This window comes from Notolepis coatsorum (genome assembly GCF_963971535.1).
Source record: "Notolepis coatsorum genome assembly, chromosome: 5".
Lineage (NCBI taxonomy): Eukaryota > Metazoa > Chordata > Actinopteri > Aulopiformes > Paralepididae > Notolepis > Notolepis coatsorum.
The window spans coordinates 46,273,812-46,287,897 of NC_140169.1; the positions used below are offsets into that span (position 1 = coordinate 46,273,812).

At 36.5% G+C, this 14,086-nt stretch overlaps 1 protein-coding gene across 1 annotated transcript in view; it reads left to right on the plus strand.

Moving 5' to 3' along the window:
• Positions 1-12,474, plus strand: part of mpc2b (mitochondrial pyruvate carrier 2b) — a 36,142-nt gene extending 23,668 nt beyond the window's left edge. The window contains exons 4-5 of the mRNA XM_084314691.1: positions 9,250-9,361; positions 12,003-12,474. Of these exons, the coding sequence (XP_084170817.1) occupies positions 9,250-9,361; positions 12,003-12,063 (173 nt within the window). The 3' untranslated portion in view covers positions 12,064-12,474. The remainder of the gene's footprint in view (positions 1-9,249; positions 9,362-12,002) is intronic.
• The last annotated feature ends 1,612 nt before the right edge of the window (positions 12,475-14,086 follow it).

Here is a 14,086-nt window from a genome sequence, read left to right on the forward strand (position 1 = left end):
AGAGCGACCACAGCCTCAACAGCTCTCGTGGAGCTGGGTGGAAGAGAGCGACCACAGCCTCAACAGCTCTCGTGGAGCTGGGTGGAAGAGAGCGACCACAGCCTCAACAGCTCTCGTGGAGCTGGGTGGAAGAGAGCGACCACAGCCTCAACAGCTCTCGTGGAGCTGGGTGGAAGAGAGCGACCACAGCCTCAACAGCTCTCGTGGAGCTGGGTGGAAGGGGTTCCTAGTGTTTATATAAAAACAGCTCTCGTGGAGCTGGGTGGAAGGGGTTCGTAGTGTTTATATAAAAACCCTGCAAAGTTCTCCTTGAGGCCGTAAAGACTCTTAAGCAAGCTTTTCACCAGGGCCACTTCAAAATAAACACTGGAGCACTCGTAATATCTACAAGGTAAAACACTGGAGCTCATAATATCTACAAGGTAAACACTGGAGCACTCGTAACATCTACAAGGTAAAACACTGGAGCTCGTAATATCTACAAGGTAAAACACTGGAGCTCATAATATCTACAAGGTAAACACTGGAGCACTCGTAACATCTACAAGGTAAAACACTGGAGCTCATAATATCTACAAGGTAAAACACTGGAGCTCATAATATCTACAAGGTAAAACACTGGAGCTCATAATATCTACAAGGTAAAACACTGGAGCTCATAATATCTACAAGGTAAAACACTGGAGCTCATAATATCTACAAGGTAAAACACTGGAGCTCATAATATCTACAAGATAAACACTGGAGCACTCGTAATATCTACAAGGTAAAACACTGGAGCTCATAATATCTACAAGGTAAATACTGGAGCTCATAATATCTACAAGGTAAAACACTGGAGCTCATAATATCTACAAGGTAAATACTAGAGCTCATAATATCTACAAGGTAAAACACTGGAGCTCATAATATCTACAAGGTAAATACTGGAGCACTCGTAATATCTACAAGGTAAAACACTGGAGCTCATAATATCTACAAGGTAAAACACTGGAGCTCATAATATCTACAAGGTAAACACTGGAGCTCGTAATATCTACAAGGTAAAACACTGGAGCTCATAATATCTACAAGGTAAAACACTGGAGCTCATAATATCTACAAGGTAAACACTGGAGCTCATAATATCTACAAGATAAATACTAGAGCTCATAATATCTACAAGATAAATACTAGAGCTCATAATATCTACAAGATAAATACTAGAGCTCATAATATCTACAAGGTAAATACTGGAGCTCATAATATCTACAAGGTAAATACTAGAGCTCATAATATCTACAAGATAAATACTAGAGCTCATAATATCTACAAGGTAAATACTGGAGCTCATAATATCTACAAGGTAACTACTAGAGCTCATAATATCTACAAGGTAAAATACTGGAGCTCATAATATCTACAAGGTAAAATACTGGAGCTCATAATATCTACAAGGTAAAATACTGGAGCTCATAATATCTACAAGATAAACACTGGAGCTCATAATATCTACAAGATAAATACTGGAGCTCATAATATCTACAAGATAAATACTAGAGCTCATAATATCTACAAGGTAAAATACTGGAGCTCATATCTACAAGGTAAAACACTGGAGCTCATAATATCTACAAGGTAAAATACTGGAGCTCATAATATCTACAAGGTAAAATACTAGAGCTCATAATATCTACAAGGTAAAATACTGGAGCTCATAACATCTACAAGGTAAAACACTGGAGCCCATAATATCTACAAGGTAAAATACTGGAGCTCATAATATCTACAAGGTAAAATACTGGAGCTCATATCTACAAGGTAAAATACTGGAGCTCGTAATATCTACAAGGTAAAATACTAGAGCTTGTAATATCTACAAGGTAAATACTGGAGCTCATAATATCTACAAGATAAAACACTGGAGCTCATAATATCTACAAGGTAAAATACTGGAGCTCATAATATCTACAAGGTAAAATACTAGAGCTCGTAATATCTACAAGGTAAATACTGGAGCTCATAATATCTACAAGATAAAATACTAGAGCTCATAATATCTACAAGGTAAAATACTGGAGCTCATAATATCTACAAGGTAAAATACTAGAGCTCGTAATATCTACAAGGTAAATACTGGAGCTCATAATATCTACAAGATAAAACACTGGAGCTCATAATATCTACAAGGTAAAATACTGTAGCTCATAATATCTACAAGATAAACACTGGAGCTCATAATATCTACAAGGTAAAATACTGGAGCTCATAATATCTACAAGGTAAAACACTGGAGCTCATAATATCTACAAGGTAAAACACTGGAGCTCATAATATCTACAAGGTAAAATACTGGAGCTCATAATATCTACAAGGTAAATACTAGAGCTCATAATATCTACAAGGTAAAATACTGGATCACTCATAATATCTACAAGGTAAAATACTGGATCACTCATAATATCTACAAGGTAAAATACTGGAGCTCATAATATCTACAAGGTAAAATACTGGAGCTCATAATATCTACAAGGTAAAATACTGGAGCTCATAATATATACAAGATAAATACTAGAGCTCATAATATCTACAAGATAAATACTAGAGCTCATAATATCTACAAGATAAATACTAGAGCTCATAATATCTACAAGATAAATACTGGAGCTCATAATATCTACAAGGTAAAACACTGGAGCTCATAATATCTACAAGGTAAAATACTGGATCACTCATAATATCTACAAGGTAAAATACTGGAGCTCATAATATCTACAAGGTAAAATACTGGAGCTCATAATATCTACAAGGTAAAATACTAGAGCTCATAATATCTACAAGGTAAAATACTGGAGCTCATAACATCTACAAGGTAAAACACTGGAGCTCATAATATCTACAAGGTAAAATACTGGAGCTCATAATATCTACAAGGTAAAATACTAGAGCTCGTAATATCTACAAGGTAAATACTGGAGCTCATAATATCTACAAGATAAAACACTGGAGCTCATAATATCTACAAGGTAAAATACTGTAGCTCATAATATCTACAAGATAAACACTGGAGCTCATAATATCTACAAGGTAAAATACTGGAGCTCATAATATCTACAAGATGAAACACTGGAGCTCATAATATCTACAAGGTAAAATACTGGAGCTCATAATATCTACAAGGTAAATACTAGAGCTCATAATATCTACAAGGTAAAATACTGGATCACTCATAATATCTACAAGGTAAAATACTGGATCACTCATAATATCTACAAGGTAAAATACTGGAGCTCATAATATCTACAAGGTAAAATACTGGAGCTCATAATATCTACAAGGTAAAATACTGGAGCTCATAATATATACAAGATAAATACTAGAGCTCATAATATCTACAAGATAAATACTGGAGCTCATAATATCTACAAGGTAAAACACTGGAGCTCATAATATCTACAAGGTAAAATACTGGATCACTCATAATATCTACAAGGTAAAATACTGGAGCTCATAATATCTACAAGGTAAAATACTGGAGCTCATAATATCTACAAGGTAAAATACTAGAGCTCATAATATCTACAAGGTAAAATACTGGAGCTCATAACATCTACAAGGTAAAACACTGGAGCTCATAATATCTACAAGGTAAAATACTGGAGCTCATAATATCTACAAGGTAAAATACTAGAGCTCGTAATATCTACAAGGTAAATACTGGAGCTCATAATATCTACAAGATAAAACACTGGAGCTCATAATATCTACAAGGTAAAATACTGGAGCTCATAATATCTACAAGGTAAAATACTAGAGCTCGTAATATCTACAAGGTAAATACTGGAGCTCATAATATCTACAAGATAAAATACTAGAGCTCATAATATCTACAAGGTAAAATACTGGAGCTCATAATATCTACAAGGTAAAATACTAGAGCTCGTAATATCTACAAGGTAAATACTGGAGCTCATAATATCTACAAGATAAAACACTGGAGCTCATAATATCTACAAGGTAAAATACTGTAGCTCATAATATCTACAAGATAAACACTGGAGCTCATAATATCTACAAGGTAAAATACTGGAGCTCATAATATCTACAAGGTAAAACACTGGAGCTCATAATATCTACAAGGTAAAACACTGGAGCTCATAATATCTACAAGGTAAAATACTGGAGCTCATAATATCTACAAGGTAAATACTAGAGCTCATAATATCTACAAGGTAAAATACTGGATCACTCATAATATCTACAAGGTAAAATACTGGATCACTCATAATATCTACAAGGTAAAATACTGGAGCTCATAATATCTACAAGGTAAAATACTGGAGCTCATAATATCTACAAGGTAAAATACTGGAGCTCATAATATCTACAAGGTAAAACACTGGAGCTCATAATATCTACAAGGTAAAATACTAGAGCTGGTAATATCTACAAGGTAAATACTGGAGCTCATAATATCTACAAGATAAAACACTGGAGCTCATAATATCTACAAGGTAAAATACTGGAGCTCATAATATCTACAAGGTAAAATACTAGAGCTCGTAATATCTACAAGGTAAATACTGGAGCTCATAATATATACAAGATAAATACTAGAGCTCATAATATCTACAAGATAAATACTGGAGCTCATAATATCTACAAGGTAAAACACTGGAGCTCATAATATCTACAAGGTAAAATACTGGATCACTCATAATATCTACAAGGTAAAATACTGGAGCTCATAATATCTACAAGGTAAAATACTGGAGCTCATAATATCTACAAGGTAAAATACTAGAGCTCATAATATCTACAAGGTAAAATACTGGAGCTCATAACATCTACAAGGTAAAACACTGGAGCTCATAATATCTACAAGGTAAAATACTGGAGCTCATAATATCTACAAGGTAAAATACTAGAGCTCGTAATATCTACAAGGTAAATACTGGAGCTCATAATATCTACAAGATAAAACACTGGAGCTCATAATATCTACAAGGTAAAATACTGGAGCTCATAATATCTACAAGGTAAAATACTAGAGCTCGTAATATCTACAAGGTAAATACTGGAGCTCATAATATCTACAAGATAAAATACTAGAGCTCATAATATCTACAAGGTAAAATACTGGAGCTCATAATATCTACAAGGTAAAATACTAGAGCTCGTAATATCTACAAGGTAAATACTGGAGCTCATAATATCTACAAGATAAAACACTGGAGCTCATAATATCTACAAGGTAAAATACTGTAGCTCATAATATCTACAAGATAAACACTGGAGCTCATAATATCTACAAGGTAAAATACTGGAGCTCATAATATCTACAAGGTAAAACACTGGAGCTCATAATATCTACAAGGTAAAACACTGGAGCTCATAATATCTACAAGGTAAAATACTGGAGCTCATAATATCTACAAGGTAAATACTAGAGCTCATAATATCTACAAGGTAAAATACTGGATCACTCATAATATCTACAAGGTAAAATACTGGATCACTCATAATATCTACAAGGTAAAATACTGGAGCTCATAATATCTACAAGGTAAAATACTGGAGCTCATAATATCTACAAGGTAAAATACTGGAGCTCATAATATCTACAAGGTAAAACACTGGAGCTCATAATATCTACAAGGTAAAACACTGGAGCTCATAATATCTACAAGGTAAATACTAGAGCTCATAATATCTACAAGGTAAAATACTGGATCACTCATAATATCTACAAGGTAAAACACTGGATCACTCATAATATCTACAAGGTAAAATACTGGAGCTCATAATATCTACAAGGTAAAATACTAGAGCTCATAATATCTACAAGATAAATACTAGAGCTCATAATATCTACAAGATAAATACTAGAGCTCATAATATCTACAAGATAAATACTGGAGCTCATAATATCTACAAGGTAAAACACTGGAGCTCATAATATCTACAAGGTAAAATACTGGATCACTCATAATATCTACAAGGTAAAATACTGGAGCTCATAATATCTACAAGGTAAAATACTGGAGCTCATAATATCTACAAGGTAAAATACTAGAGCTCATAATATCTACAAGGTAAAATACTGGAGCTCATAACATCTACAAGGTAAAACACTGGAGCTCATAATATCTACAAGGTAAAATACTGGAGCTCATAATATCTACAAGGTAAAATACTAGAGCTGGTAATATCTACAAGGTAAATACTGGAGCTCATAATATCTACAAGATAAAACACTGGAGCTCATAATATCTACAAGGTAAAATACTGGAGCTCATAATATCTACAAGGTAAAATACTAGAGCTCGTAATATCTACAAGGTAAATACTGGAGCTCATAATATCTACAAGATAAAATACTAGAGCTCATAATATCTACAAGGTAAAATACTGGAGCTCATAATATCTACAAGGTAAAATACTAGAGCTCGTAATATCTACAAGGTAAATACTGGAGCTCATAATATCTACAAGATAAAACACTGGAGCTCATAATATCTACAAGGTAAAATACTGTAGCTCATAATATCTACAAGATAAACACTGGAGCTCATAATATCTACAAGGTAAAATACTGGAGCTCATAATATCTACAAGGTAAAACACTGGAGCTCATAATATCTACAAGGTAAAACACTGGAGCTCATAATATCTACAAGGTAAAATACTGGAGCTCATAATATCTACAAGGTAAATACTAGAGCTCATAATATCTACAAGGTAAAATACTGGATCACTCATAATATCTACAAGGTAAAATACTGGATCACTCATAATATCTACAAGGTAAAATACTGGAGCTCATAATATCTACAAGGTAAAATACTGGAGCTCATAATATCTACAAGGTAAAACACTGGAGCTCATAATATCTACAAGATAAATACTAGAGCTCATAATATCTACAAGATAAATACTAGAGCTCATAATATCTACAAGATAAATACTAGAGCTCATAATATCTACAAGATAAATACTGGAGCTCATAATATCTACAAGGTAAAACACTGGACCTCATAATATCTACAAGGTAAAATACTGGATCACTCATAATATCTACAAGGTAAAATACTGGAGCTCATAATATCTACAAGGTAAAATACTGGAGCTCATAATATCTACAAGGTAAAATACTGGAGCTCATAATATCTACAAGGTAAAACACTGGAGCTCATAATATCTACAAGGTAAAACACTGGAGCTCATATCTACAAGGTAAAACACTGGAGCTCATAATATCTACAAGATAAAACACTGGAGCTCATAATATCTACAAGATAAATACTGGAGCTCATAATATCTACAAGGTAAATACTGGAGCTCATAATATCTACAAGGTAAAATACTGGAGCTCATAATATCTACAAGATAAATACTAGAGCTCATAATATCTACAAGGTAAATACTGGAGCTCATAATATCTACAAGGTAAAATACTAGAGCTCATAATATCTACAAGGTAAAACACTGGAGCTCATAATATCTACAAGGTAAAACACTGGAGCTCATATCTACAAGGTAAATACTGGAGCTCATAATATCTACAAGGTAAAATACTGGAGCTCATAATATCTACAAGATAAATACTAGAGCTCATAATATCTACAAGATAAATACTAGAGCTCATAATATCTACAAGGTAAATACTGGAGCTCATAATATCTACAAGGTAAAATACTGGAGCTCATAATATCTACAAGATAAATACTAGAGCTCATAATATCTACAAGATAAATACTAGAGCTCATAATATCTACAAGGTAAATACTGGAGCTCATAATATCTACAAGGTAAAATACTGGAGCTCATAATATCTACAAGGTAAAACACTGGAGCTCATAACATCTACAATGTAAAACACTGGAGCTCATAATATCTACAAGGTAAAACACTGGAGCTCATAATATCTACAAGGTAAAACACTGGAGCTCATAACATCTACAAGGTAAAACACTGGAGCTCATAATATCTACAAGGTAAAATACTGGAGCTCATAATATCTACAAGGTAAAATACTGGAGCTCATAATATCTACAAGGTAAAATACTGGAGCTCATAATATCTACAAGTCTCCTCTGATCTCTCTTATTAACAACAACCAGTCTGGTCGTTCTCCTCTGGTTATTGTTAATGAGAGAGAGAGAGATCAGAGGAGAATTACCAGACTGGTTATTCATAATAAAAAATGTGCACGGATAAAAAAAAAAAAAAAAAATCTATATTAATTGAAAAGAAACAAAACATGGGACCTTTGGATATGGATTTTTCCCCCTGCACATTACTCCTGTTTTTTATTTTAAATGTTTTATTATTATTTCTTGGGTGAGGTGTTTGAGATTCTCAGCTAACCACAATCGCGTGTCCGTAGAACAGCAAGGCTGTCTGTTGTCCCTAAGATCACCATTAGACTATGAATAGGCTGAAATGAGGCAGTAAATTCTAATACTAATTATAAAATGTACATATTACCACATCAAAGCTGGCATAAAATGCTTAAGAATGCTTAAACACGTTCATTGTGTGTTGTATTTGCTGTTATGGGTCGTACCAATAGGAAGAAATTAATAGGCATGGGGCTAAATGGTGCATTTATATAGATATTTTATCCAAAGCGCTTTACAACTTTGTTCCTCACATTGATGGCGGAGGCGACCATGCAAGGTGCCGACCTGCTCATCGGTAGCAGTTAGGGGTTAAGTGCCTTGCTCAAGGTGGCAACCTGCTCATCGGGAGCAGTTAGGGGTTAAGTGCCTTGCTCAAGGTGGCAACCTGCTCATCGGGAGCAGTTAGGGGTTAAGTGCCTTGCTCAAGGTGACAACCTGCTCATCGGGAGCAGTTAGGGGTTAAGTGCCTTGCTCAAGGACACATCGACATGCTGCCTGGGAGGAGTGGGAATCGAACCGGGAATCAGTTAATTCCCCAAAAAAATGTAATACACAAATGTGGCTGGGGGAACTGATTCACTCAGCATGAATGGACTATAGGTCAAATTTTGTAATTACGATACATTTTTTAATTTAGATTATAATCGATTCTAACATTTTCAAATCGATGCAGTTGAATCGTCACATTAGAATCGATGCATTTCGATTAATCGATGCATCGTTACACCCCTATTAATTAATCTATGGCAAAAGTTGCAGGCGATCTGCCGATTCCAATTAGTCTGTAAACAAAACGTCTCTGTCACTCACAGATTGTGACTTGTGTTTATTTACCAAGCTGTTTATTTCTCTCCCTCCCTCCCAGGTCTGATCTGGTCCAGATACTCCTTGGTCATCATACCAAAGAACTGGAACCTCTTCTGTGTCAACTTCTTCGTGGGCGGAGCAGGGATCTCTCAGCTCTACAGGATCTGGAGGTAAACAAACCAGCCTCAAGCCTCATCACCTCCCTTTTATCGTCTCCCGGGAGTCGTTTAGTCCAAAATAAAGTGCATGATAGCTTTCTCTGAAATGTGCATTCTTCACTCATAGCTGTGCCAGGCTGTTGTTGACCTTGACACCTTTCAGTCAGACAGAGTCCAGCTAGTTTAAGATGCTGCATCACCTCTTAACCACTGAGTCCAACTCGGTGGATGAGATCTCTATTGAAGAAGGATCAGTCTCTGTGCACATTTAGTTGTTTGGAGTTTAGTTCCAGAAAGATGATCATTAGTACGTGGACAGATTAGAACTCAGTATTGCGGTCCTCCTCGAGGCTCAGAAGAAGTGTTTCTATAATATAATAATATATATATATCTATAATATCCTCATACTGCTGCAACGTCTGATCAAAATTCAAGTTTTCGCTTAGTTTCAGTCAATAATCAAATCGCCTTAACACATTGAGTGCCACGCCCCTTCAGGGAAGTGACCCCTTCCGTGCCGCCCATTAACCCCATGTAAACGTAGTTTTAGTTTGTAGAACTAAACCTATATTTTATAGTATAGCTATGGGTCTAATAACGCCCTCGAGTCTCATTGAGCTGCTTCTGGTCAACGTGCAAAAAACAGATAATTTTTTCATCCGTACATTTCCATTTATACCATTTGAATATGAACATAGTCCGGCCGCTTCTGAACAATTCCAGGGAAAAGACACGAAAACAGCGTTTTTGTGTAATTCAATAAACACGTTGTCATTTTTCGCCTGATTATCGGATCTTCCTGAAATCAACGCTAGATCATCATTATTATCCTTTGTCGTGCACGCATGCAATGTGGTTTAGACCGCAATGTGGCAATGTGGCTTAGATCCCTCCTGCAACCCAACGGCAGAACAGCTAGACACATAAACACATATAGCGTCAATCGCAGTAGAAATAAATATCAGATCAACGCAAGCTTTCATATATAGAGTCCTTACCTGGTCTCTGAAGTAATGGAAAAAAAAGAATCCAATAATCTCATCGCCATTCCAGTTATCCACAGCGGTCATGCCTCCGACGTTATTGGGCATTGCTCAACGGGCGGGCGGGGTCAGTTGTCCAAGCCATCCCTAGAAGCGTGTGGTTTGCCAGAGTGTTTAGGACCCGCCCCCACGCCGCAGCTCAGTATAGAAAATAAACGAACCCGTTTATAACCGGGTGCAATACTGGCCGAAGGCGTTAGAGGGCGGTATAATACCGTCTGCCAGCTCAGACACACTCAGAACAGTATGCACAAGGTGCCCCGCTGAATTATGAATGGATATAGATAATAAAAGAAATACCGTGACAGAAACGTAGATCTACGTTTCCGGCACTCAACGATCGGACGGCACTCGGTGCCGTTCTACGTGAACGGCACTGAAAGTGTTAACACTTTCCGTGCCGGCCGTGTTTTCCTTTTTACCCCCTTGAATGCCGCCACCCACTTCAATGATATAGCACTCGCATTTGTGAACGCATAATCTATGTCTTAAATTATGGCTATGTGTCTAATCTGCCCGTCGCTTATCAATGACTTGTTTGCAGTCAACATTGTCGAAACGGATTGTTTTTTTAATCGGTTCATTTCCGCTTTATACCATTTTGAAAATCGCTAGTTTTTTTTAAGTTTCAGGAAAATATAAAGATTCTATGATAATCTCCCTTTACTGGAATATTCTGGAATACACAAAAAACTGTCATTTTTCGGCCTATTTATGAATCGTTTTCAAATAAACGCTAGATTATCGATAGTATATGTGTACTTATGCACGCTAGAGAAGCGAGCTGAAAAATCGATTCTCTCATTTCCTGATCAACACACACACACACATAGGGCAAATGTTGATATCTCTGTGAAAAAAGTTCTGATTATCCTAAAACTGGTAAAATAGATTCCTTACCTCAGATCAGATGTTCTCCAAAAAGATTATTCCAATTCCTGATCTCCATTCCAAATATCGATTTATTTATTGATCCAACGCTGCGTACTGGAAATATGTATTCCATGCTGTTCTGATGGTCCACAATGAATCCGATCGTCTCGGGTGGCTTGCACGAGACGTAAAATGAGGAAACTGGATTCCCCCCCCCGTGTTTTTAATGCAATCCATTGCCGTGTGGGGTTCAGGGTGCAGTACCACAGGGAGACGATAGGGGGCGGTATTTTCCCAATGGAGCTCAGAGAGTTTGCAGCACTAACGTGAGACTAGATTGATGAAATATGAATTCAACTCGCTAATAAAAAAACAAACGACATATCGCGTCGTTGGCAATGAACGGTCGGCATGAACAAATGACATATAGCGTCGTTGGCATTGAAAGTGTTAATGGCGATTGGAATTTCTATGAACCCAACCACTAGATGGCGATTGTCCACTTCCCCTCACTATAGATTGTTATGAATGAATATATCTGCTCATTAATATTGTAGCAGCATGGCATCCAGTGTGGTTGAAGCTGTTGAAGTGTCTGCTGTACATGTACTCTGGTACTTTATGGCCAAAAGGAAGCGATGTGAGAGGGAATGCATTCTATGGTTTTTCTACAACTTTGTATTATTCGTGAAACGGATCCTATGTTTATTTCCATCCTCCTTCACTTCCCCGACAGGTTCGAGCAAGACAAGAAGGCCCTGGCGAAGGAGGAGGCCAAGAAGGTCGAAGAGTCTTGAAGCAGTGCCTCTACGTCTTCCCACTCCAGTAGACTGAACCCCCCCCGCTCTCCATGCTGACTCCAGTAATAACCATCACCACAGCGAGCCTGGACACTATCATCCCCTCCCAAAGTCCCTAGTTTCCTCTGGATGTGATTAGATTCTGTTCTCCTGACCCCTCGTCCACAGGCACAATGGTAACAGCAAGATTGTAAATTCTAAATTAAATTGTTTTTGCATTTTCCATCTTCTTCAGGTGTAGCGATCAGTACCTCCTCCGTGAAAATACTTCCCTGCTGAGAAAACTCTGAATTGAGTTTTGAAAGACAGACTGTCATGTTTTCATCAGTCGTTTCATTACCTATTTATTTAACGATCGTGGACTCATGTACTTTGGGTGATTATTAAATTATTCTGATTACCATGTAACGGTTCCCTCCATTTTAATGGCTAACTGTAGCAATGTGTGTAGTAGGCAATCATACCTCTTCAGCTCATTCCATCCATCATGTTGTCTAGGTCTGTAGCAAGCTTCTGCCTTTTATGACTACTAATTTAACTGAAGTACTACAAATTTAACTGAAGTACTACTAAGCTAATGCCATATGGAATATGTGCAGCTGTTTCAAGGGGCGTTTATCGTGGTACCAGAAAGCAGAAGTCTACAATATTTATTATTGTTTTGCCGTCAGGTCTACACTGCTGCTGGTCGTCACATTATTAGAAATGGGTTTGTGTGTAGAAGTGTATCACTTTATATTACACATGCATACAAGTCATCTCCTGACTGTCCTAGCAATAATTGGCTTAACCCCTTTTTATGTCTATGCCTTTTTAAATGATTGAGTTGTTTGTCACAAATGGTACTTTTTATAGTCATCTATAAAGGGTGATCTATAAGGCTATAAAGGTTCTGCTAATAAATATTGTGCAACGTCTGTATTTGACTAAAGTCCTGGTGCTTTTCAACTAGTTTTATCTAGTTTATTAACATTAAGGTGATGCACTGCAAATAGTAGTTCGATCATAGCATGTGAATGTATCAGATTGAAGTTGTAGTTCGATCATAGCATGTGAATGTATCAGATTGAAGTTGTAGTTAGATCATAGCATGTAAATGTATCACAGATTGGAGTTGTAATTCTACTTGGACTAGCTAAATTAACTAAAATCAATTAGGTAGGCCAACTTCAGTAATTTATAGTAACACCATTTGATGTCTCTATATCATGTGTGCACAAGACTAATATTATTGATGAAATAATGAAAAGTACCCAAATCCTTCACTTGAGTATACGTAGAATTACCCTGAAAAAACATTCCATATCTGATGAGCTGATTTCCCTCCAGGTTGTCACGTTCATCGTTCAAATGTACATTACATGTATTCAATGCAAATATCTTATTGGAATTAACTAGTCATTGCAGTAGGAGAGTAAAAAGTAGGATATTCGCTTTGTATTGTATTATGTCCCCTAAAATGTAAATACCTCAACACATTGTACTTCAATGACCTCTGCTCCTCTCGGTCAGTGTTCACGTTAGGACTAGATGGAGCTCTGGCTATTCTTTTAATAGTGCAGAAATAACACCCACTCTTGTCATGGCAACGTAACATGATCCCCTGACAACAAAGAATGTAGACTCACAATAAACAAAACCACGGAGCCCTAGACAATCTGCTGCAAGAGCTGCGCCCGAAGGACACAATTATTATTAGTTTTCAATACATAAATTAGCATGATATCCGAATCAATTTAACCATCATACACTGCTATCTTTTCTGGTTTATATGGCAAATTAAAATGAATGACCAACATATCCAGAAGAAATAAGCATGTCAACAATTGGAATCAAATGAAACTTGGTCGAAAATAAATTCAAATATCTTAATGTCTATAAAGTCCATTTGATAAGGGCGGCTACGTGGCGTAGTGGTCAAGGCGCTCGCCATGAATGCGGAGACGCTGGGCTCGCCTGTTCGAGCCCAGCGCTCCACATTGCTTTCAGTTTAGCTGGTCGTTCATACTAATACACATTG